This window comes from Acanthopagrus latus, chromosome 18 (genome assembly GCF_904848185.1).
Source record: "Acanthopagrus latus isolate v.2019 chromosome 18, fAcaLat1.1, whole genome shotgun sequence".
Lineage (NCBI taxonomy): Eukaryota > Metazoa > Chordata > Actinopteri > Spariformes > Sparidae > Acanthopagrus > Acanthopagrus latus.
The window spans coordinates 25,943,947-25,970,663 of NC_051056.1; the positions used below are offsets into that span (position 1 = coordinate 25,943,947).

At 46.6% G+C, this 26,717-nt stretch overlaps 1 protein-coding gene across 8 annotated transcripts in view; it reads left to right on the forward strand.

Moving 5' to 3' along the window:
• The first annotated feature begins 987 nt into the window (after nt 1–987).
• Nucleotides 988–26,717, forward strand: part of pcdh19 (protocadherin 19) — a 57,474-nt gene continuing 31,744 nt past the window's right edge. Inside the window, exons 1-2 of one of the 8 annotated variants that reach the window (XM_037076104.1) lie at nt 988–4,604; nt 6,980–7,112. In XM_037076104.1, the coding sequence (XP_036931999.1) occupies nt 2,458–4,604; nt 6,980–7,112 (2,280 nt within the window). In that variant the 5' untranslated portion in view covers nt 988–2,457. Of the gene's footprint in view, nt 4,605–6,979; nt 7,326–26,717 lie in introns of all 8 variants that reach the window. The other 7 variants (XM_037076106.1, XM_037076105.1, XM_037076107.1 and 4 more) reach the window with 7 other exon arrangements.

Here is a 26,717-nt window from a genome sequence, read left to right on the forward strand (position 1 = left end):
TGAGGAGGAGCGGCGACAGACTGGAGGTCAGAGTCCACCCACCTCGTTATTAACCTTCAGGAACACGCAGCTGAAGAACACAAACGATTTAATTACACTGAAGGCCGCTTGTTATTTTCATGGGGTTGGAATCTTTATCACCCAGCAGGCTGCTGGTGACGCGTTCATCCAGAAGGCGTTGAATATAAAAGTCGATCTGTTAACCTTAAACGAACTGAAGGCAATCATTAGCCATTATTATTATTTTTTTTCTGTTTTACAGATTTTTAAAAGAGAATTATAAATATGTGACTCCATGTGTGTCACAGTGTTTCTGTGTGTAATTGCTATTGTTTTTTTGTTTGTTTTCTCCCCGTGACATCTAAGAAAGAGGCTTATTGCGTATTGGCAAGATTTCCCTCTTTAAGCTGTTATGTTAGTCCATCATAGTGAAAAAAAAACAAACTCCTCCTGCACAAGAGAGAGAGAAGGAGCCACGTTGGGGTGCGAGTGATGTAATAAAATGCGCACGGTTGCAGGAGCCACTATAGATCATCTCCGGGGCTGCGCGGCGTGCGGGAGCAGCCGCCGCGCGTTAACGCGTTGGCACCGACGCACAGGTGGCGACCAAACTTTCCCAACACGCGCGCTCACGGACAAACCGATCGATTCTGATTCTTCAGGTACGACTTGTGGACTCGTCGAGACTCCTGCAGCAACAAGGACAAACCAGAGGAAAAGTTATCCACAGCATCTCCTCTGCTGAGAGAAATACTCATACCACCTCCCTCCCCTTCTTTGGCACCCCCTCCTCTCAAAGACCCCCACGGGCCCCCCTAGCTTTTTATTTTATTTTATTTTATTTTGGATCCACCGCCTCTAACGATCATCTAACACACGGCCCAGTGTCTCAACTTGTACGCTTGTAATTGCCCGTTGAGTCGTCCATCTGCAGGAGAACAGGTAGTTGGCCCGTGTTTCATTGCTGTACTTTGCCCCACCCACCAGCAGCTCCCAGCCCTCCCGTGTAACCCCTGATTGGCTGAGGGGATTGCGGGTCCTGAGACTGAGCGCTCGGCTCGGAGCTGCGCGTCCGCCAGTGTGCACCAGTGAAGCGAGAGGAGCGCTCGTCGGAGTCAACTAGACAGCCTACTGGCAACGAGTGGTGATTTCTTTTTTTCCCCCCTCTCTCTTCTCTCTCCTCCTCTCCTCTCTCTTTCTCTTCTCTCTCCCTCGCCTTCAGCCGGGCTGGATACAAGCGCCCAGTGCTCCTACTTCTCTGCTGCAGCCTCAACATGAGATGCGTTTTGTACATACACTAGAGGCTCCTGCATCGGGTTTTTTCTTTCTTTTTTTCTCCTCACCGGCTACATTTTCATCGGATTTTTGTTTGCGTGAGCGTTGCATGGACTAATTATCGGGATACGTTGCAGCCCACCTTCTATCTCCCCTTTTTCTTCCCCCTCCGGAGGAAATTAATTAGTAAGTAAAAAGACTTGCGGAGGGGACCGGAGAGCCAATCTGCTGGAAATAAAAAGAAAGAGGTAATCGGGACTTCAGTGATGTGATGAGACATTCCTGCAACTGCACCCTCGTTCTTTAGGCACAGATATCCGGACTTGAAGCTGTTGAATTATTTTGTCACTGCAGAGCCTTTTTCTCTGTGTGTGTGTGTGTGTGAGAGAGAGAGAGCAGTTTGAAAGCCCAAAGCTGCCGACCGAAGAGGACATTTCACCACTGCTCTGTAAAAAAAAAAGAAAAGAAAAGAAAAAAATCACCCAAAGATGAAGATGTTTATCCAAAATGCGTCCTGAGTGTCCGCTGGCACCGAGGCGGAGAATTTAACGCAGGACTTCTTCATCACTTCATCTGCTCGGAAGATTTTGCTTAAAATTTTTCTGGACTTCATTATTATCTTTTTTTTTTTATTGTTGTGCGTGTGTGACTCACTGGAATTCTCTTTTACGCAGTCTGAGCTTTTCTCCACCTTGACTTGAGCAAAAAATATATATATATAAAATAATGGACAGTTCATCGTGAGTCATGTGTAAGAGCAGTTTGCCGCTTGATACGAGCTGCAGGGATTTACAGGGCTAAACCCAGTGTTGTGAGGAAGGTTCAGCATGTTTTCACATCTCTGTCGTCCCCAATGTTTCGCCCGCTGCAGTAGACCGGAGGATGTGCTCTGCCTGAGAAGAGTAAAATAGGCGAAGGCACTTGTTACAAATTACAGCTCTCTCGCACCATGATATAATTTACGCACAAACACACACACTCACGCACGAGCTATTCGTCGCCCATACACTTCTTCTTTTTTTTCGCCCCCCCCGGACACTTTAAATGAGATGATTCATTTGGAGCCGTTTTCCTGTTTTTCTCCGACGCGCAAATCTTTGTGCGTAAAAATCAAGGTCTGTTATTAGGCAGAGGAAGAAAAAAAGAGAGAGAGAGAGAAGAAAAAAAAACTCAACAGGTACAATGCAAACCAAGGAGATGGAATTAATACAACTCATTGCTGTGTTGCTCTTGTTTTGGGTCGGGGCTGAGGCTGTGATCAACCTGAAGTATGGAATAAACGAGGAGATGAAGCCCGGGTCGGTGATTGGAAATGTGACAAAGGACGCGCTAAAGCAAGGATTTCAGATCGCACCGCAGCCCCCGTACTTGAGGGTTATTTCCAATTCAGAGCCACGATGGGTGGAACTCAGTCCAGCCGGAATCCTTACAACCCAGATGAAAATAGATCGGGATGTAGTTTGTCGACAGAACCCAAAGTGCATCATTTCCCTCGAAGTGATGTCAAACTCGATGGAGATCTGTGTCATCAAAGTTGAAATTGAGGATTTGAACGATAACGCACCCAGATTCCCGACAAGCCACATTGACATTGAGATTTCTGAGAACGCTTCCCCTGGTACCAGGTTTCCCCTAGAGGGGGCAAGCGATCCGGACTCGGGGATCTTTGGAGTGCAGTCGTACTCCATCACCCCGAATGAGCTTTTCGGACTAGAAATCAAGACCAGAGGGGACGGGTCCAAAATTGCTGAGCTCGTCGTGCAGAAATCGTTAGACAGGGAGACCCAGTCCCACTACACGTATGAAATCAGCGCAGAGGATGGAGGAGACCCTCCTAAGATAGGCGCGGTCCAGTTAAACATCAAGGTAATTGATTCTAATGACAACAACCCTGTTTTTGACGAGACGGTGTACACAGTGAACGTGATGGAGAATTCCCCCATCAACACATTAGTCATAGACCTGAACGCGACGGACCCCGACGAGGGCACCAACGGGGAGGTTGTGTACTCGTTTCACAGTTACGTCACCGAGAAAACGAGGGACGCGTTTAAGATTGACCCCAGAACCGGGATCATCACCGTCAACGGGGTTTTGGATTACGAAACGACGCAGATATACGAGATCGACGTGCAGGCCAAAGATTTAGGTCCCAACTCCATCCCGGCTCACTGCAAAGTCACGGTGAACGTGATGGACACGAACGATAACCCACCTGTCATCAGTCTGCTCTCGCTCAACACGGAGATGGTGGAAGTTAGCGAGAACGCGCAGCGCGGGTACGTGATCGCGCTGGTGAGGGTGTCAGATAAGGATTCTGGGGCGAACGGCAAAGTGCAGTGCAGGCTGCAGGGCAACGTTCCCTTCAGGCTGCAAGAGTACGAGAGCTTCTCCACCATCCTGGTGGACGGCCGGCTGGACCGAGAGCAGAAGGACACATACAACCTGACCATCCAGGCGGAGGACAGCGGCACCCCGCCTTTACGCGCCACCAAATCCCTGGTAGTCAAAGTCACAGATGAGAATGACAACCCTCCCCACTTCCTCAAGCCACACTATCAAGAGATGGTGATGGAGAACAACCTCCCCGGGTCGTGTCTGCTCGCGGTGTCAGCAGAAGACCCGGACCTGGGGATGAACGGCACAGTTTCCTACTCCATCGTCCCCGGTGAGATTAAGCACATGGATGTAAACACATACGTCAGCATAAACCCATCAGGCCGCATTTACTCCATGAGATCCTTCGACCATGAGTACACCAGGACTTTTGACTTCAAAGTTTTGGCCAGAGACAATGGCAACCCCTCCCTGTCCAGCAACGCCACGGTGCGCATCGTTGTCCTGGACGTGAACGACAACACGCCCGTCATGACGAACCCTCCGCTGGTGAACGGCACGGCGGAGGTCTCCATCCCGAGAAACGCTCTGGTGGGCTACATGGTGACCCAGGTGAAAGCGGACGACTACGACGAGGGGGAGAACGGCCGGCTGACCTACACCATCTCGGAGGGGGACAGGGCCTTCTTCGAGATCGACCAGGTGAACGGAGAGGTGCGCTCCACCCGGATGTTCGGCGAGAACGCCAAGTCCACCTACGAGATCACGGTGGTGGCGAGGGACCACGGCAAGCCCTCCCTGTCCGCCTCGGCCTACATCGTGGTCTACCTGTCCCCGGACCTGAACGCGCAGGAGCCTATCGGACCCGTCAACCTGTCCCTCATCTTCATCATCGCTCTGGGCTCTATCGCCGCCATCCTCTTCGTCACCATGATCTTTGTGGCGGTCAAGTGCAAGAGGGATAACAAGGAGATCCGGACGTACAACTGCAGGTACTGACGACAATCTCGTGTGCGTGTGTGTGTGTGTGTGTGAGAGAGAGAAAGAGCGTGCGCCCGTGCGTGCTCGTGCCTTGCCTTTTGTCATGCAGCATGTCGAGGCCCCGGACTGTGAGGACTGCAGATTTCTTTTCAGCTCTGCTGAGGCCCCCCGCTGCTCTCCGCTCAGGAAAAACGTGATTGATTGATTTAATCCGTCCATTGTAACCAATTGACTCATAAATATGACGGTTCAACTGTCATGTTCAATTTGCGGGCGTGTTGCCGGACAATTAACGTCCCACTGGCTCAATAGCAGTCCCAGACATTTATTATTTAACGTCCACCATGGCTGATTGGCTGTTACCAGCTTTAATCTAGTGTGATTATGGACAGTCCTCCAGGATCAGTCACATTTCTTCTTCTGCTTCTTCTTCTGCTCCTGCACAGAGGACTATTCAGACCAACTATGTTAAAAAAAATAAATAGATAAAATGCAGTTTAGGTGATAGATAACAATCTCAGTCATTAACTGTTTACCTGGCTTCCTGTGAAGGAAGGAGCAGATTATTATTTTCCAGACTTTTGCATCTTGAGCATTCAGTTTGTTTTTTTTTTCTTCATCAATCTGATCATCAGCCCTGGCTTTGATTTCCCTGTGCCACATTACTGCCATCAATTTACATATAGATTGGATTTGAGAATATAACCTGAAGCTATCATCATATTTTGCTCCAAACATAATTTTGTTAATTTTCAAGTGAACTCGGGCTATTTTCAAGTGTGCAGTCGAGAAAAAAAACACACACACAAAAAAAACAAAAAAATCTCGACTTGCCAGCGTTGCTCTGGTCATTTTCTCGAAACAGATCAGGGATTATGATTTTTGTAAAAACCAGGGAGAAAAAAAAGAAACTATTGACCTTTCAGACTGTTAACAGGAAGCAGCCACACACACTGCTCTCGGTGTGTGTTGCTCGGCCCTCACAGTGAGCTGACGATCACAACAGGTTCCTCCTGCAGCATCACGTCTCAAACTTATACATCTGATCTGCAAACAGTGATGGACAACAACCAATCCAAGCTTCAGAGCTGCTCTGAGCGCTTTACTCTGTTCGTGCGAGCCACTCTCCCTGCTGGGAGCTTTAATCAGCACTGATGTGCTCTGCTTCTCAGTCGCCACCTCGAATATGAGGAGCAGTTATCTCCAATTTATTGCTTGTCCTCTGCCGGTCTTGCCTAGCTCTGAAGATTTTCCCCTCCCCAGATTTCGGCTTCGGTTGGGCCCAGAGCAGACAGACAACATGTTAAAAAAAAAAAAAAAAAAGATAAAACGATAAATGAAAAAGAGATGAGGAGCATTTTCTACCCTTTCACAGCCGCCCATTTTCTTTTCCTCTGAATCGAGGGGGAGCAGAGTGGGGGTGGAGGGAGGGAGGGGGAGCTGTTTTCAAGATGCAATCGAAAAAGAAAAATGAAAAAGACAAACTACAGCGCTGCTTCTAAACCAGTGTGATTTCAGAGGCGACAGAGGATTAGGGGCTGCATTTTAGCGGGGAACAAAGGCCAGTGGGGGCCAGCGGAGCAGAGACATTCAGGAACAGGCGAGACACATTCCAGATATTTGCAGGTTCATTTTCTGAGCTTTAAGCGGGAAAATAAACCTCATGCTCCCAGCTCCCAGGGCTGGAAGTAATGCAGATGGCAGAAGACATCACATATTAAATAGAATATGCCGAGTGAAGTCTTTTAGTCATCACTATAGAGTGCATAGCATCTGTTCTCTTGTGGAAAAAAAAAAACTGCAAAGCTGAGCGAAGAATGGATATTTGCCCCGGTCTGAGGATCCTTTGATAAAACATGGCCGTGTTGCTCATTTGCTCTTATTAAAGTCAAAATGCTCGGTTCAAGTTTTTGCAGCAGCCACAGAGAGCAGCTAAATGAATTTGAATCTGCAGTTCTCCTGCACTCCGTGTTGCTAGTGGGCTCGCTTGATGATGAACGAAAAAAAAGAAAAGAAATGGCATTAGTGTGGGCTGTGTGCTTTGAATATGATCGCATATACCGGTAGTGGTGCTGCTCAGTACCAGTGTGTTCCTTTTTATGTGCTTTGCTTCTGTGGTATTTGGCATGTTTGCATATCGTCTGCCTGTTTGTGACATGTCGATTGTGGAGCATGCAAATGCAAACAAACAAGGGATGACAGCTCCATTGCAAGCCGGGGAGTGGGGAGTCACTTAAGTGTGCTGTTCCACCCCTGGACACGGGCAATGAGCCTTTGTCTGGCACCCATGGTCGAACAGTGCCCTAGCTGGCATGGCATGGCGAGCTGTTTGACCGTGTGGACGGGGGAGGGGAAGGCAGAACACTGCTTTATTGAGTCTGTTCAGTTTCTTCTACTTGCGCAGGGTGGCGGAGTACTCATATGGCAACCAGAAGAAGTCCAGCAAGAAGAAGAAGCTGAGCAAGAACGACATCCGCCTGGTGCCGCGTGACGTCGAGGAGACGGACAAGATGAATGTGGTGAGTTGCTCATCTCTCACCTCCTCGCTCAACTACTTCGACTACCACCAGCAGAGCCTGCCGCTGGGCTGCAGGCGCTCCGAGAGCACCTTCCTCAACGTGGAGAACCAGAACTCGCGCAATGCGGCCCCCAACCATGGTTATCAGCACCCGTTCACTGGGCAGAGCCACCAGCAGCCAGACCTCATCATCAACGGCATGCCGCTGCCAGAGGTGAGATACAATCCGCTGTGCTCTCTCCTAAAATCCTTGGCTGGTTCTTAGAAGAAAAGGGGAGGCTTCGCTTTTAAAAGAAAAAAAAAAAAAAGTGATTCAAATCACTCACAAAACACCAGTCAGCTCTGTCAGACTTCTTTTCCATTAATTGTTATCAGCAGGCCCGAGGTGCTGAGATGTAGACATTTAATGCAGCACCCTTCAACACATCTCAAGGTCTAGTGATATTTAGCATTCTATCTCAGCACAGACTGTAGTGTCAGTGAAACGTCTGTCTGTTTATTGATGGAAAGCTGAGCTATTTGAAATGGCATGTGTGACGTTATGTCAGTCGATCCGAGCGGAATCCTTCGAGGCATTTCAAAGGGCCGAGACACTGAGCCTGACCTGTGACTGAGAGCGCTTTGCCAAGCAGAATTTGGAGGCCTGACAAAGTGGATTATTTGGCCTCTCCTACACCACTTGTTTTCTTTTCTCTTTCCTATTTGTGTGTGCTGAGCTATTGCAAAAAAAAACAAAAAAAAACACACACACAAAAAAACAGGAGCAGGAGTTTGAGCACCTGCCAGATGTATTGACCCGACTAATCAGCCCCCGCTGCACGTCATTTCAGGTGCTAGCAGAAAGAATAATCATTGCTTAAATGCTTCATCCGCGTGCTGACCATTTGGCTGCAGTGTTACCCGCATGGCCGCTCCTGCACAGCCAGCCAGCCACCGAATTACCCCTGACGTACCATGCGTGGCTCTTGCAGAGCGGCGAAAGGTCTTGACTTGAAAGACTATCGAGGCTGACAGAGTGAACGCCGACCAGCTGATCTTTAGTTTATAGATTTTTGGTATGTATGAACTGGTCTATTGGATTCTTTCGGGGCAGCCTCTCTCTTTCTCCTCATGACCCACTTCTCCTTGATCCCACGGGAGCAAAAGGGGGGGGGGGCATTTCATGTTTGTGTGTGTGCCTGACAGAGAAACTGTGCATCCGTGTCCGTGTTTGTGTGTGTGTTTGTGTGTTTGTATAAGAATGTGTGTCCCGCTCACTCCTATAGACAGCAGCAAATAAGCTCCAGGTCCTCGTACACACACACACACACACACACACACACACACACACACAGGCAGGCACACTTGTAATTGATGACTCCAATCTCTGCTTGACATTCAGTGAGAAGGAGGCGGTTGGGAGTGGGGGTCTTAAAACAAGAAACACAAGATGGATATTGATGTATTGACTGGATGATCCAGAGAGATCCAGGCACCGATGGATCCTGAGGGGTCAATGAGACCTACTTACAGGCATGCTGATTTACTGGGCCTGTCTGAGCTGGTTCCGACCGAGTGTGTGTGTGTGTGTGTGTGTGTGTGAGTAACACAGGTGGAAGGAATGTTGTAGTGGGCTGTCCTGTGGTGTTATCTGGTCAGTGGAGGCAGAGGTGGGGGGGGATTCAGCAGGTACATGCAGTGATCCGTATGCTGGGATTGTATTTGCTGGTAGGAAGTGCAATGCAGGTCAACGCCGCCCGTTTCCCAGCCAATAAAGAGAAGAAGGAAAAAAAAAAAATGAATGTGTGCCCGGCTACACAGAGAAATCGACCAATGTTGTAAAAAGGGTCCAGCAGCATCCTGTCTCTGCGGCTTAACCATCCAATGAAAGCACATTTGCCGCAGGATTAGTAGAGCCTTTATTTGTTTCTCCTCGTGAAGAAGTGGAGAGGGGAGACAAATGGGGCCGGAGATTGATTCTGATGATTCCATATGCAAAGGAGGGCAGATAGAGACGCGGGGAGAAGTGGATGAGGCTGAGAGACTTCTCAGTGCCAGGTGTCCGAGCCCCGACCACGTTTTCTCATTTTCTTAGAGGCAGTTGATCGGCTTGATAGAGGCTGGGCCTGTTTAGCATGCAGCTTCCATTGCTGTCCGCCTTGCACATGATGTCGACAAACATCTCTTTGACCCGGCCTTTGCATATTTTCCCCCTGGACTGAGAAAAGAGGAACGTGTGTCTGTGCGTGTGACTGAGAAAGTTTAACGGCAGGCGAGAGCGCGCCTCGCCCTCTCCGACAGGCCAGCGCCTCGACACTTGTCATTGTTGTCCTTCCTCCCCATTGTGACATTTGCGAGAGACAGAAGCTCTACAGTGGGCACAAATGTTGCTCTTAAATAAAAAATGTTTTCGGTATAATTACGATGCCATTTATAGCACAAACAAACAGCGGTGAAATGACTGATAATTGCTTCGTTACAATGAGCAGGCTTGGGCTTGAAACCACTTGACTCTACAAGTCCTCAACCCGTATCCCATTGACTGGCTAGGACACATGAGTGGCTGCACTGTTGTGATTACTCAGGCTGCTTTGTCCCCAAAAAATTGTTTTCATCCTGAGGGCAACCTCATAATTACCCATGATTCATTTATCCTCGGCGGAAGAGCTTTTTTTTTCTTTTTTTTTTCTGTTTTTGCACCGGGGCGTGATGATGTCTCCCTGTTTGTTTATCCTCCGAAAAAACGTGCAGATTAGAACGACCACTGGCACCGACGTGCAGAACACGAGGTCAGATTAGGCCTCAGCCGACGGACGTGAGGAGGATGTGAGCCTGTTTGCAAATTCTGTTTCTTGATCGATGCGAAAGTTCTCCTCCATTGTTAGTTTATGTGGGGCAGCGCACATCCTGCCTGCATCAGAGCAGCTGGAGTCGAGCTCTTCCTGCATCAGACAAAGCACGCTGGCACACACACACACACACACACACACACACACACACACACACACACACGGAGCAGCCTTGGCCAAGATAATAGTGACAGGTCTCCCCAAAGGCCTCATACCTGCAATTGCATTGTGTATATTGTATTCTCCCTTGTGAGAACGTGTACCGGTATATACCCCCCTGAACATGGCTGTCCATTGTTTTGAAAAGCATCAGCTGTGAGATGTTTGTTAGACCTGCCGGTGGTAGCACTAATATGAACGCTCACAGGAGAATAGAGCTGTCTTCCATGGCTTAATTATAGTGAATCACTTGGTGGGGGAGACAATTATACAGTAAAGGAATGGCCTTTGGCTAGAATGTGTTTTTGAATTTGTAATGTGCACTAAGGCTTCGCACACCTGTGATTCCAGATAATGAGCATAGCGGGGAAAAATAAGTTATCTTACTCTATTGATTATCCTTATTCGGGTAAGGGATTGCAGATTTAAATTTTTTTTTTTACTCTGATGATGAATGGATCAGAAAAAAAGGCGATAAATGAATTGGAATTAAACAAGCAAAAAAAACGAGGGGTGGGACTACGTGGTGTAAATCGTCCAATGTTGGGTTGGAGGTTCCGCTTCACACGTTGAGTTAATTGATAATCGATGCGATCATCCTCCAGACGATGTTCCCTTTACAGGTGCTGTAGTGAAACCGTATTGTATCGAGCACCTCGGTGTCAGGTTCTGAGACGAGAGGGATCTGGATAGTACAGTTTGTCTTTGTTTGCTCGGTCGCTCAAAGGAACCTAAATGAGAAAAAATAAGAGTCGGAAAAACAAAACAACTGACAAGGGCGTCTCAGCGCGGCGGCCGCTGCTCGTTTCTCCCTTAGTTGGCGAGGAAGACGTTGGGATGTTGACGCAGCGGAGACAACCAGGGAGCGGATCCGGGGAGGCCGCGCATCCCTCGCCATCACTTCACATCGGGACAATATGCATGGCAGCACTCAAACGTGTCATATCGAGCATGCAAAGTAGACGTCATGCTGTCAGCGCATGCTACACATCTGTTGAGAACTGCCAATCTCCTCCCACACACCCACACACACACACTCATGAATACACACACAAACACAAACACACTCATGAATACACACACACACAAACACACTCATGAATACACACGCACACACAGTATTTCTTAAGGAGTGACACATTTATTTGAAATATGGGCCGTGACATTATCGTTTACAGCGTTACGACCGCCTCGGAGACGGAGAGATGAGAGGCATAATCCGGCATTTTTCGATAATCAAACATTGTTGTGATTCTGCGTCTAAAGTGCTCTTCATAATGTTGTTTGGATATTGTCACCATTCCCTGGTGTTTAAGACACGCTCTGCTATAAATGTTGCTAATAAGATTTCCTTTATAGTTCTTTTCGGTTTTAGTGTTGGGTTTTTATTAGAAGACTCGAGTGTTAATGGGGATGATACATACGTGCCGCAGCTCGCAGCTGTATTTCCTCAGCGTGGACGGATTCACAGTTTTGCTTTGTTTGAACGGCTCTGTCGGCTGAACCGCAGAACTCAAGCTTCAGTTTTTACGATCACCTTGACAGACTTCATCAGGCAGAATCAAGGTTTTGTTTGGTGCCTGGAACGCGCTTTGATTGGCAGAAAGTAGAGAACGCCAACTTGCTGGTTGAAAGTGTAATTGGGAGTGGACAACATGGAGAGCAGAGAAGCACGAGGGCGTCTCTCGTCTCGTCTCAGCTGTCACGTTGTTGACGCCGGCTGGAACTTCTTTCAAAATCGGAGAAGTTCAGTGCCTGATTTCATTTTTGTCTGACTGTCAGTTTCACTATTCAGACTTCAATGCCATCTTGGAAGTGAAAAGAAGTCGACCAGACTTGGCATGTTCGGCAAACTAGTTCCCTGTAGACGTTAAAATGAACATCATAATACGATTTTAAAACGTACAAAATGATCTCTTCTCACTCCCGGGAAACAAAGATTAACGATCTGATGAAAAATATCTCTTTTTTTACATTTAATGATTAAGCGATACTGAATTATTCGTAATTCATTATACAATGAGAGAAGCTGATGGGCGGGGAGCCAGTGTGTTGTCAAAAATGCTTTAAGAGGAGAAAAAAAACCATCAGGCAGATTCTCTGGTGATACAGAACATGTTCGACTCTGAACAGTTTGTCAATCACGGTGGAAGCGAAACAACAACAGATCTACAGATATTGTGCAATAGGAGGAGGGATACATAACTGCTTGATCTTTAGAGTCAGTGTTTTCTTTTTCTTTAATTAATTTTTGATGTGTGGGAAGAGTGGGAGGTGTACGGAGCATTCTTTAAAGTCATCTTCCTTTCAAAGGATTCGAGGAGGAAGCGTTTCATCTCCCAACGCTTCAGAAACACGCTGATTGAGTGGCAGATGAACCTGTTAATTATTTAGAGAGGTTATTTGTAAGGCAGAGACTTCAGAAACGCTCAGCTTTTCAAGTGTCAGTGTTTATAAGGTGAAATGAAGTCTCGTCTGTCAGAATTGAATTAGCAGCGTGACAGTGAGGCGCTCGGCTCCTCCCATCGTGTTTAACACGCGAAGCTGCCGAAGCTGGAGGGTGATTTTGGTGACATTACTCAACAAGATGGTTTTCACTTCATGCACAAACCAGTGCCAGATTTACACTCGGTTGGGTTTTTATAGCCTTGACCCCCCCCAACCCGCAACGCCCCATCACTGCATGTCACCCTCGATAGTGCAGAGGTACGATTTGAAATGACATAACGACCCCGGGCAGCCAGTCAGAAGCAGCCGGGCCCGCCGGGTTGCCACCCTCTCGTCAGGATCGGAGCATCCAGCCAAACAGCTTAAGAGTCAAAACACGCGCGGTGGCGTCTGACGTACACATTTCACTGTATGTGTCCTTAACCACATGTGACTGGTGGGGAGCATACAGAGGGAGTAACAGCGTAGAGGAACGCCGAGGCTTAGAAAAACGAGGAGAGACAGAGAAGGAACAGGGGAGGGGAGCGAGGTCTATTTATAGAGCGCCAATGATTTTACTCAACCTGTATTGCTTCTGCCTGAAACATGTTATTTTTCTCCGAAAAATGTGGTATCGGGATGAGGAGGATGTTTTATTGCACAAACCATTTTCAGCCTCTACAGAATGTAATAATGTCAGGTTTCTATTGTTAGCACAAGATGTCTTCTTTCCTCCTGAAAAAAACACCCTAAACATTTTAAAGTAGTATTGACGAACAATAGTGTGTTTTTAGAATAACTTTAGAGTTTTTGCCAAAAACTTTATTTCCTTGAGATATGCCAGATGAAATCATCAAATGTGTTGATAACATCAGTGGGCCAAATACGCCACGACAGACATTTATTATTTTTTTTAAGCTGCTTTCTACATCAGTAGACACAAACAAGCACCCGGTTACATCAAAACAAAGAAGAGAGAACATACGGCGCTAATCAGCTTAATCAGTCATCAATCGTTTTGAGATAATTTCGCCCGGTTTGAGACAACATCTCCAAAAAAAGGAAAATATATTTTAATTTACTCTAAAAGCTCCGTCATGTGGAAAGAATTAACTTTCCTTGTAAGCCTATTAAGCATCAAATGAAAGGCGCCAAAGACACAACGGCCTCGGCTGTCCAAGAATTTATGTCGTAAGATTTCCACTGGACACGTATCCAAATGCAAAAAAGGGCTGTAATGGCGCCGGGCTCATAGGTTGATGGGTGCTCACGTAAATGAGAGACGGCTAAATGGAGTGAAGGGAAATGGACATTGTGATGATGTTTATCGCAGGGGAAGGGGGACATCATTACGCACCTTGTTAAGCCCTGCAAGCAATGCTGCGTGCGCGTAATTACCCATTTAAATGAGTTTCCTGCGGCGTTGTTTTTTTTTTTTATTATTCGTCAAATGAAACTCTCTGACACCAATACATCGCGTTCTGTTTTCCTTTCGTGGAAATCCTTGGACTCCCGAGTCTCCAAACACGGAGGCAGTTAAACGTGTGGAAATCTACCATCAAGAGAAAAAGGATTCATCAGATGTTTTCGTGAGAGACTTTTTTCACACATTTCCTACCAAAGTTTCTGTGTTGCAGTTTTAAGTTGGGGTTTGAAGGGAGACTAATAAAGTCTCGGGGAAAACTTATGACAGGAGCTCCAGGATCTCTTATTAATGCTGATTTTGCTGGCTGTGTTGAAAACGCCTGTAGTTGCATTAATATAGGAGCGGAAAAGGTCAGCTTATATATTTTAAAAATACATAACCGAAGGCTTTTTATGGCCAAGAGTGAAATCTCTTTGCTGTGGAGGCTCACAATACTTTTTTGCTCTGTCATTTCCAGCACATGTCGAGGAATGTGCCCATCTCCGTTCCTCTGGCTTAAGAATATTATTTAAACAGAAGCTTGTACACAGAAAAGAAAAAACATTGACACGCTTTAATATTTGTGTCCCTCCTCGCAGATAAGAAACAGCGAGAGACGTGCAATCAGTCTTCGGGGAAATTATTTCCTTGTTTTTTTTTTCTTCCTTTTCGGATCTGTTGTGCAACAACAAAACCAAGAATGTTTCCCACAAAGTAAACAAAGCGAGAAAAAAATAATTATGATTCTCCGGTAATGACCGTCACGATTTGAGTGGGCCAAAAAGCTAATTTCATCCAAATGTGCAGAGAGAGGGGGGGAAAAAAGGCATTCATTAAAATTCATGGATATCAGTCGCTTTCTGGTGGCTGTCCTGTCTGAGCTGAACTGCAGGTTACCAGACTTGTTGCCACATTGTTAGGAGATTTCCCAGGGCTTTCTCCTCAGTGCTGATGCCGGGGCTTTTTTTTTTTTTTTTTTTTGAACGATGGGGAAATGAAGAGGGGGGCCGGGGGAAGGGCGCCTGTGAAACGTAATAACAATACTCACTGAGAACGGAAACTTTTCCAGCTCTGACACCAGGGAAGAATGACCTTTCCAAGTGTCCTGTTTTTTGCCTAAAACAAAGAGGGAGCAGGAGGATGTTAGTTAGCATTTCCCCCCATCAGATTAAATGTCAGCTACTGCATGCATAATTGCATAAAAAAAAGGGGGGGAGGAAGACTTGAAGTGAACCAATTTGCTGGTGGATAGATGAATCCTGAGTTCAGTTATTCGCTGCATTGCAGATGTTGTCACGGCTCTTTTCCGAGGTAGTCTGCTGGCACTTTACGCTCTTTTACTTTGGCGAGGTGTTCACGTAATCGTGACACTGAGAAACTTAATTCAGCTGTGAACAAAAGTATTATCCCTTTTTGTCACATGTCTACCTTTTTTTTTTTTATAGAATTTGAAGAAGGCGGAGCAGACAAAAGGCAGCGACCGTCATTGTATTGCACACACAAATGCTGCATTATACCTTTGTTTTGTTTGCTCCGGTGGCAGAGCAGCCTTTCCTGTTTTCTCTCTCTCTCTCTTCTCTCTCTCCCCTCCTTTTCATTTTCTGCAAATTTCATACGACGCCTTTTGTTTCTAGACATAAACCTGGATGCGCATTAGGGAGCGCATGTATGGGATGTTTGATGAGCAACAGAGGCTGTTGGCAGGCGAGCCGCTATAGCAGCAGTATCGGCCGCCTCAGAGGCATGCAGCGGTATGGCTGGAGGAGCAGCAGGGTAGCGTAATTGTGCATTGTTCATCCACAGAACAGAGGCAGAGCATGTAATGAGCTGTAGCATTTTCACCAAGCCAGCCTAATGGGCTATGACCGAGTATAGGCCTCTCGGAGCCCTCGCGCTCCCTTCTGCCCTGTGTGGCCAGTGTCTCGGGCCTCTTCTTTTCTTTCCCCCCATTCTCCCCCCTTTTCTCTTCCCCCGATCAGCGTCAACCATTTCTTCACTCCTGTTATCCCCCTCCTTTATCTCCGCTCCCCCCTGCCCATTGTCCCCCTGTCTGAGGAGACGGTGGGACCCCTAATGTGTTCAATGTGTGGCTCCTTTTCTCATTCATGATGTCTGTAAAGCTCCAGGCAGTCAGTCTGATTCGGGCTGACATAAATCAGACCGGCTCATTGATGGAGCGCCGTATGCAGTGTGATTACATTAAAAAGCCCAAACACGGCGTACAAATAAAAGTTCAGGTGGAGAATGTGCTGATGTTAGGTGAAGGGGGATTTGTTGTTGGAAGTCGACTCATTTTTCTATCAAAGGCTGTTTTGCATTTTGATTATCTAGTTTTCCTGAAAGCAATTCAGGTGGGCCCTGTTTCGCTCAGGTTTGTTTTCCTGGGATTAGGGCTTTTTTCAGAGAGGGCCTGTTATTTACGCCCATATCTGGTTTCCAGGGAGGCGGGAAACCATTTTCTTTGCTCGAGTGATACCAGGTCAAGTTGGAAAGACAAGAATGTGTGTCAGGGAAAAGATTAGATATCTGCTCTGGGCTGAGCTCGGAGGATGAAAACACCACTAATGATAATAGTTGTGATTGCCTTGCAAGGGAATTGATAACGACTTCGCCCGCCTCTTTGTGCTCTCTTATGGCATCAGAAAACAATATTCGGGGGTTCGGTCGGCGTCTGGCTGTGGAGCACAATGGGACGTCAGTTTTGTCTTTCTCCTCACGTCCACCATTTGACATACCACAGCATAGGTGGCCACGTTAATGAATGAAAAGCACTTGGCCCTCTGTCAGAGCTCTGAGTTCAGAGCTTTCCCCAGTAACCTCCTTAGTTCAAGATTACTCTCCTGTACCTGCTGTCTGTTTGAGAGCTGTTCCAGGTTCAGTCTTGTGGGGAGTGAGGAGGGAAGGCCACATATCTTTACTTGTTAAACGGAAGACTGCTTCAATCTGTGTCCTTCAACAACAGAGGTTTGAGCGCTGCGGGAAGGCCACTGTGGAGCGCAGTTTGAGTGCCCTTATCTAACTCGAGGATTGTTAAATCAAAGCGGGTTGAAAGGACTCTTAATGCGACGACATCGTATATGATGTACTGTATGCATCTGCATAAAGACAGACGACGGAAGATGAACACGCTTTAATTCAAATCTTTATCTGTGAAACATTAACTGGAAATGAATCAAATTGACTCAAAGTACAATCATGAAATATAATAGTTGGGAAATTAAAGGTGCAATATGCAAGAATCCGCCACCTGTTAAATTCAAAACAAATAGGGGCAGTTTATCACAAGAGTAACCGCTATCTCTAGCAATAAACTGCTCAGCTTTTAATTAGTGAACTTATCTGTTGCTCATTAGCTCTTTTAGCCATGCAGCTAGCAGCTTGCTTTGTGAGTTTGGAGAAAGAAGGGTATGTTGGTGCAAACGCAGGCGCTTTCGATTGTAGGGGGTTGGTATGTTTAAAGCCTAGCTTACAAAAGTTAGCTCTCTAAAATCAAAGAAACAGAAAACTTGATCTTAATCCAGAACGACAACAAGTTCTGAAGAAATATAAAGATCTTTTTGTGAATGCTTGCTGTGGGTTACATGAGGAGATTGATCGTCCGTATGATCCTTGTTGTCTCCATTTTCTGTATGTGTTGCCAGAAACAAGAGTCATTGTGTCAATTAGCAAACTTAAGCAAGCTCACAGGAGTTACAGCTAACTGCTGATAAATAACTGTTCCTTTAGCTTTTAGCCGTGCATGTAGTGGTCTGGACTGGGAGCGTGGGGCACCAGAGGAATGTTGGTGTTTGCAGTGCTAGCACTGGGACTACAACACAATATACTAACATCATAACATCAAAACTGTCATTTCTTCACATTCTGAGTTCATCTTTAAATGCATTTAACTACAATTCTTACATATTATACTTTTAAACTGTGCTGGTATGCAGATTTGTATTTTTCGTTTACCTTTGGACAGAGCCAAGCTACTGTAGCTGTTTCCTCCTTCTTATGCTAAGCTAAGATAACCGCTCTAGCCTCATATTTAATGCAAAGATAGGAGAGTTGCGTCTATATTCTCTTCTAAATCTGAATAATAAGTAAATTTTCCCGCTGAAACTGTTGGTGCAAAAATGTATATTAGGCTAGAATAAATAGTTTATTCCAATTTCCAGTCTGAGCTTTGTTTTTTCTCTCAGTAAGCATCATCAGGCCAAAATGCTTTCCATCCTAAATGCTAATGTGTGGCTGCCCTCTTTTTGTTTGTGTGCGATAGGACAGCGGACAAAATACCAAGGGTGGTAGGGGAGTACAGACATGGGAGTAGTGTTCTGACTTTTCATTTGTTCGCTACCCAGTAATGATTATTTTAGCCTCTAAGCCCCAGATTTGGCCTTGTTTTGCTGTGGGAAGCAGCATCAGTGGGGACAGAGCAGCCTTGCCCTGGCTGAGGAGCTTGTCTGTGGCTAAGCTGGTTGGCAGCGAGAGTCAGGTACACAGCACGGAAGACATTTTGAGTGTGTTCACATGAGGTCGGACGTGATGTGGAAGGGGAGAGAAAAGGCAGAGTACTCGGTGCAGGTCGAGTGTCGCTGCTGCATTATCTACGTTTGTTCGCCTGGTGGCTGAATGAGAGCGGTTTCTAATTATACACCTCCGCTGTTTTCCTTGTTAGTCGCGCTGGTAACAAGCCAGTCGCCAGCTTGCATGAGCAACTGCAGAAAGCTGACTTTTGGTTTAATTTGGAGGACTAGCTATAATCCAGACTAAATCCCTTAAAGCTGAAGGCCCCCTCCCTCCCCCCACCACTGTTGGATTATGGGAGTGTCTTTAAAAGGATAAGGACCTGCTTATCACTGCTTCCCTCAACACTTGTTTGGGACTTTAGATGTGGGGGAGGACAGCGCGTCGTCACCCAATGTGGCCGGTGTAGATATGAGTCAAAGAGATTAGGCATCTGATGACTGAGATCAATGATAATCACAATTTGCAGTTTTTAAACCCGCGCAGTCACAAAGGCATATGGATCAAAGCACATGCCTCAGCTCCCACCGCAGTGACTCTCATCCGCAAGTTTACAGAGTCACGCTGAATAAAGCAGCGAAAGTCCAGCAGTGGCTTTTTGGGTGCAGCACTGGTTGCCTGTAATCATTTCCAAATAACCATCAGCTGTTGGCACCTCCGGCCTGTTTGTTTGTTTGTCGCTGTGTTGGATTTGGACCATTGAAAGAAATCAGAAATAAGCTGATGACAGTAAACTTTGCCGTATGGTTACATTTAATATTATTTACTTTGTTCGTAAATGTTCACAACATAAAGATGGTCGTAAAGATATCTCATCCTCAGTCAGTGCCAGTGGTGCTGAGGACACAGAGTGGACGCTGCGACGGATTCTGTGCTTCTTTTTCTGTGGAGAGCAGGAAATCTGAATGATGAGGCGAGCATTACTCTAATGATCACTGTAACACCTGACCATTAAAGCAACAAGAAATTGTTTTAATCCCCCTTTTATGTATTCAAAGGAACGGTCTGACATTGTTTTTGTTGTGTTGTTGTCACCATGAGTCTCCAAACTTGGAGTCTCCCCGGCCAAGACAGAGCTGCACATAACTCTCATTAAAACCTCAGCTTGTTGTTTTTTTGACTTCGGGTTTTGCACAGATTAAAGGATAAGTTCACCCAAACATGAAAATTCAGTCATTATCTGCTCACCCCCGTGCTGCTGGAAAAGTCGGGTGAAGTTTCTCGAACTTCACAGCGAGACAGCGTCGCGGGTTCTGCTCAACAACTCAGATAGATGGAGAATTGTTCTGAAATGTGAAAAAAAAGAATCAAACAAATTCAAATGTGAAATGTGCATCCGTCCAGCTCGTCCGGCACAGTCCAGGTCAGTTGTTTAGGAGAATGCTGTGAAGCTCTGGAAATGTTTTGTGGGCTACGGATCTTCACATGACTTCCATCGGCACGGTGGTGAGGAGATAATGACCAAATTTTTCGGTGAACTTATCCTTTAAAACAAATAAGCTGAAACATGTTTATTAATAGCTCGTTGCTGATGGCTTTCTGCCTGGCTGTTCCCCACTTTGATGCTAAGCAGAGCTAACTGTCTGCTGGCCAAAGGTATAAGTGGCATCAATCTTCTCATCTAATTCCCAGAGTGTCCAACTGTGTCTATAATGCTGCAGTGAAATGAACGCAAACAGCTCCTGCCTGGAGGGCGGGAAAACCCACCGAGAAACCAAGAACATAAACAATGGATTCGTTGATCAATGCAAAACATTTCATTTCTAATAAATGAGCTAAACATGGCAGAACAGTGATGCGCCGAGCAGCTGTTTACATGGCCGAGACGACGATGGGCGAGCCGAGGCAGGAGCTGGAGAAAAGGGTTCGTGCTACCAGGTCAGGGCTGTTTGTATCAGCCACTGCTAATGACGTGTTGTTGGGGAGCTGGGAGGGGTTGGGGTGGGTGTCGGCATTGCAGCGGGGGAATATGGACCAATCTAGCACACATAGGCGTACGTGTTGTTTGAGATGCTATATTTGAGGGTGAGGCTGTTACTTATCTCATCAGGGTGCGATGGAAGCGAGGTGAGGGAGCAGAGCGAATCCCTGGCGGAGCCGGGCTGCGAACCTTGAGCTCTCAGCTTAGGAGCAGCCTGGGAGTTGCAAAGCCACAGGGGGGCACGTAGAAATAGAAGTAGCGCACTGTGAGTACTTGTTTACCTCGGCGTCGACATTTTTGGACCCTGCTCATTAACCTGTGCACTTGGGTGAGGCGTCACATCTTGCTCCCTCTCTCGACTCCGTCGCTCTCACACACACACACACACACACACAACGCACGATTAATAACGATAACTAAGGGGGGAAAGCATAAACACATTAAACTCCAGCTAATGAACAGATGCAACAGCGGGGGCAGCTATCACACCTCAAAGGCAGCAAATCGATTGCAGCTGATACCAGTTCACAGATACACCCTGTAGCACTTTCCTCAAATCTAATCACGGATCCATTCAAACTGCGTTAGCTGGCAGTCTACCTGCCATTAAAATGGGTTTTCAATTTCTATTATTTTTGAGAGCATTGCTTAAAAAACGAAGCGAGCGCAGAGTGAAAGTAGCAGCCATACGTCTTCCATCTCTGAAAGACGGGGGGGAGGAAAGAGAGAGGAGGCTCCACCCGTCATCCCGGCTCTCTCCTCCCTCTTGTCGCCCCCCCCCTCGCTTCCTATTACCCATGCAGCCGGCATCCTCTCTAAATTGTTTTGCATGACCTTTGCTACAGTAGCTCTAATTATTACCATCACACAGGCCCTGTAAGGCACACAGCTAATTATACTGGATTTATCTGAAGGGACATTGGTGCCATTCTTCATAGACATGTCTTGGCTACCATCGGCTCGCGTGATCTAGACCCAGAATAAGGTTAATTTGGGTAATACAGTAATAGTAATTAGAGTCACAATAATTACAAGCACAGTTGTAATAACAATGAACACCAGGTTTTTTGGTAATAGGGACCCAAATGAACCCGCTGCATGTATGCAATAGCTTACGTAATTGAGAGGAATTGCCAGAAAAAAAAAAAAAAAAAAAAGAGTGAGGGGCGCTGAGCAATATGCGTAATGACATTATTACAGAGGCAGATTGTTGCTGTTTCCTCCCCAGCGCTCTGAATCGATGTTTGACAGTGGTAGCTGAAAGATGTATTTTCAAAGGCATTCTAGGATTACCCGTTAGTGTAGGTACCAGGACCTCTAGTCATCGCATCTCATAAAGAGTTGTTACCAGAGGAAGCGATATTTTTCAAAGCTCCAACATGAATGGAGAGGGGCAGTTGGAGCCGTCTTTTGGCTGGCGGGCAACTCATGTAATGAGCCTAAGAGGGTTCCAATTATTCCACTTGCGATCAAAAAGGAGAAGGAGATTACTTCTCTTGCCTCTTTTTTCTTTGACATTTTACACAGTAACATCTTTTGATAGGGGCTGAGGGAGAGAGGGAGAAAGAAAAAAAAAAAAAAAGAAAACGATTGCTAGTGAGCGCCGGAGAGTCTGTGCAGGCTCCGGCAGTACAGTCCTCTCTGTCTGCCGGAGACAAAGCAACGTGTTTTTTATTATTATTTTTTTTTTGTCAGCTCCCACATTCTTTTCTTTATGTTTTGGATGTTTTTGTAATAAAAGTGCTTATCCCGGTGTACGGTACATTAGCTTTCTCTCAGGCTGTGTCACCTGCACAAGACAGAAAGGACGCTTTGGTATGACCGCGGGCTTTTGGCTACAGCAGGCTGATCGCTGCCATATTTCTTCTCACAAAGCTATTGTAGATCGTGAGGAGGCATGTTCGGTGCTCGCTCGCTCACTGCAGCTGGTTTTTTCCTCCTCTGCTTAAAAGTGTAAGTCATGTTCCAGCAGGATACAACTGGGAGTTGAATTATTCGATTGTGCAGATATTTTTTTCCCCCCCCTTCTCCTTTTCATTTATTAAATTCCCAGATTACAAGTAAAAGCACATTAGATGCCCGGCGGTAACTAAAATGATTTCTCTGCTATAGGATATCAAACTATATCAGCCTCGGAGAAATAAACGACAGGGGGGGAAAAATAAAAAACAAAAGACAAATAATATTATGTACCAGTGCACTGAGACAAAGAGAACTCCAATCTGCATCAGCAGAGATAAACATCCACCCCTAAGATATGTTCATGCTAGATAACAGCTTAGCGTAACGCAACACGCAGACACACTCACACACACACACACACACACACAAACACACACAAGTGAACAGAGCCGAGCTTTGATAAGCACAGAAAATTACTACATGTTGTTTATGGTGGCAGAACAAAAGGATTCAAGGTGTTCATTTCAAGAAATCAAGCTGTGGAAAGGTGGATGCGGGCGTCTACGATGCATTTCAATGGGGACAGACTTGACTTCATAATATAGACATAATTAGGGGGAAACAAGATATCTGCTCGAGTCGAGTGTGCACGTGTGTGTGTGTCTGTGTGTGTCTGTGTGTGTGTGTGTGTGTGTGACTGTGGTCTGGGAATATACAGTGCCTCGCAGTCCCCTGTGGATCCACTGCAGGGGTAGGGAGGCAGAGATCCACCGTCTGTTGCTGTTTTCCATGACCCCGCGTATCCCCCCGCAGTGAAAAACGATGTTTGCCCCCAAAGACGGCGCTAATACAAATTAAATTAAATGAAGTCAGAGCGGCTAATCCCTGTGTGTTTCAGCTGGCGAAACAAACCCCCCCCCCCCCCGCCCCTCCCTCACGAATGAGTGGGTCAAGCCCGCTGCATCTGGCCCCCTTCTCTGCTCGCCCTGCTCTCAAGCTGCCAGGCTCCCAGTCCCTGACGGCGGCGACAGCAGGGCCCCCCCTCTCCGACTCCCCTATCCCACTGCGACCGCCTGTGTGCGTGTTTGCGCAGGAACTTGTGTGTTTTACTGTAAATTTGTGTCGTGTTCGTCTCCTCTCCCGACTCGCTCGCTGTTTGTCCCCCTTTTTGCTTCGCTCGTGTCTGCATGTGTGCATTTCCCTCAAGATAGATTTAGTGTTGTTTGTGACCGGCTTACACGTTTCACGCGTTTCTCAACTCGCAACTTTTTTTGGGTGTGTGGGGGGCAAATTTACAGTCGATTGTAAAATACAGGGGCCTCGCATGTTGGCGTCTCTCACTAAACGGCGCCGTAATGGGAGCCAAGCGGCAGCATCGGACCACATAATGTTGGTTGTTGTTTTGTTCCGCCTGTGCCCTGATGGCAGCCTGTCACTGTCCTTGCTAACAAGCTGGATTTACAGATGCGTTGGTGATGTGCGAGCAGCTAATACTCTGCTGTCAATCCCGGTGCTGACAGCTGCCTAGAAAGACCGTCCTAAATATTACCAGCAGATGTGCTTCACATTGAAGCACCGGCAAACAGGATCAAAAAGCTAACTAGGCTTCACTGATAGGAGTAGCTTTGTTGTGATGCAACCTAAAAAGATCTCGTATGCCCATCTGTTTAATAAAAAGCCCCTTTTTCTATGATACGCACTTTGGCACTGAGCCCGATTGTCTACCCCTGATTTTTTGAGCACCGGCTCTTATTTGCGAGACAAAGTGCGTCGACTGAGATTCAGCAGCTGGTGCACACTGATATTATGTTTTGGGAGGTTGTGGGTTAGGAGGGCGGCTGGCTTTTTTTTTTTTTTCTTCTTCTTTTTTTGATGATGAGCTGGAGTCTGGAGTACATGTTTGTGTGTGTGTGTGTGCGTTGCGGATCCGAGCACCTGCACACATGCCCTTTGAAAAGCTCCATCACCCCTCCATCCAGCCAACGCGCAGTGTAAACACGGTTTGTTTGAGCGAGTGGCCTGAGGTAGTTGGATTAATGAGCGCTGATGAAGTTCCACTTGTATCCTGGGCGCTGGCTCTCCTATTTGCTGGAGTGGCTGTGATGTGGTAGTGTGTCTGGAGGCGGTGACTCATTCCCTTTACCCAGTGTCAGATTAAGGCATGTCAATAAACAGACCCACTCAATCCATCTCCGAGTGACTGCATCCGCTCACAGAGCCTCCCAGTCTGTAATGAGCTGCTGCAAATCTCCATCCAACTAAAATGTCTGGAAAGATGCCTTGTCACAGTGAGCGAGAGAAAAAGAGAGAGGGAGAGAAGGAGAGAGAGAGAGACAGACAGAGAGACTACAGCAAACACCGATGTGACTGGCAGCCGCCGTTAAGCCGCTAAGAGAAAAAAAAACAAAAAAAAACGCACCGCTCTCCACCGTGTTGTCGAGGCGCGAGTCGAGAGTCGACCGGCTCTCCTCGCGCGTATTAGAGTTGATCAAAAATTAATTCTAAGTTTACTGATTTTTCAAAAGTGACTCAGAGTTGCGCTGTTTATTCAGTCGCGGCTCTCATGTAAGCGTTTAAGTGGGGAACGTGTTTACATAATCACGCAGTGTTTCTGAGTGTTTATTTTTAAGGCCCGGCCCAGGGGGAGGTGGGGGGAAACCTTTGGGAATTCCTTGTGCTCTCATTTAGCGTCCTCTCTCCCCTCCCCTCCCTCTCAACACTGGCTAATATAGGGCACAACTGAGGAGAGGGAAAAATGCTATCTAGTAATTCTCCCACAAAACATTAAACCATATGTTTGTAGTGCCGATTCCCAGGCGGCGCAGGAACCACAAAGTGTACCTGGATTAGACGCTCAACCCCCTTTAACGTTTCCGGAGCCACCGCCTACCCCTCTCATGTGGCGCCATACGCACATTAACGGATTTCTGGATGAGAGGAGTGTGCAAACTTTTCAGTCTGACATCCAAATTAAAGAAAATCCCTCAAGACTTGCCTGAAGGGGAAGTTCCTGCTATTTGAGTTTGATTAGGCTCCATGGGCTTTAAGAAAAACTAAGCCGATTTCTTTAAGGAAACGGCGCAGATAGTCGAGTCTTTTTCCTTTTTACTATGTAAAAACCATGAATCGTAATCTCGTGGAGATACTCTGTTTTTGTTTTTTTTTTTTTTTTTTTTTCTTCTCCCCTGACTTGAAGATAGAATAAGTCTGAAAAAAAGCGCAGGAAGACATGAGCGGCTGAACAGGTGTTAAGCTGAAACTCTATCCGGCCTTGTGCGCCTGGTGACACTGTAGACGCCTATTCATTCTGAATGGACGCCGTGGCTCCGGCTGAAAGGCTTAAAAAGCACCGGGCATGTCTCTGAAGAACAAAGACAAAACAGAAAACACCGGCCCCCGGAACCCGCACAGCCACCGACAGTTCGAAACACGTTGGTCCTGAGCAGTGATTCCTCGGTAAGACAACAGCTCTGACTTAAGCCTCTTTAGCGTCAGCCGACTCCGCTGGAATGCAGACGTCTGCAGAGGGGGCCTATTATTTAAAATCTTTTCATCATGCTGAAAGGGAGGGAAATAGCTTTGACGTTGAGAAGCTCATGAATAATGAATGTTGTTTCTATCAATGTATGTATAATTAATCACATCTCTACTAACTGGACTCTGTGGCTCGGTGGAGCCTGTAGGCCTGAGTGACATGGAGACTGGTCTGAACTGTTGTCTCTGTTTCAGAAAAGAAGACAGCCACACGATCTGCAGTTTCCTATGCGGTGGGCGCTACACAGGTGGAGCCTTGGCCCTTTTTTTTGTTTTGTTTTCTCCCTTTACGAGAGCGGGGTGGGGGGTGGGGGGGTGGGGGGGCGATTGTTTAGGTTGGAATGAGCAAATATTTGTTCAATTTTACAAGGACGGGCAAGAGAAATGAGGGAGAAAGGCAGGCAGGAAGTTGGTGTTGTGTTTACGTATCTGTTTCATTGTGTTCCCGAGGAGCTGTTATTTAGTTCGCTCAAACAATGCTCGACACTTAGCGCGTGTGGTCAAGGGCGCAAGTGACCTCAGAATAGCATTTAATTCACGTGTTCTTTTTTTTTTTTTCGGTCCCAGCAGAAACGACCGCAGAACCGTACACGCTGCAGCGGCGGAGCCAGGAAGCTTTTAAAAACCTTTTTTTCTCAGTAGAATCGCTCACTTTCATAACATGATTGATTCCCAAATGGGCTGCTGGGTTTGGGGTGAATTGATGGGTGATGAAGTGAAATGATGCAGAGAATGTGGCAGGTTATTTGTCACACGTGTACCCTTCTGTCACAATTGATTGTGTATAATTTGAGTTTGCAGGGGAGCCAGTTGATATTAAATGGTAACAACTCTCTGTATTCATCACAGCAGCCCCCCTTTAGCAGGCAGAAATAGAAAATGTAATCTCATCCACAACCATGGCTGTGCCTCAGGCACTCTTTC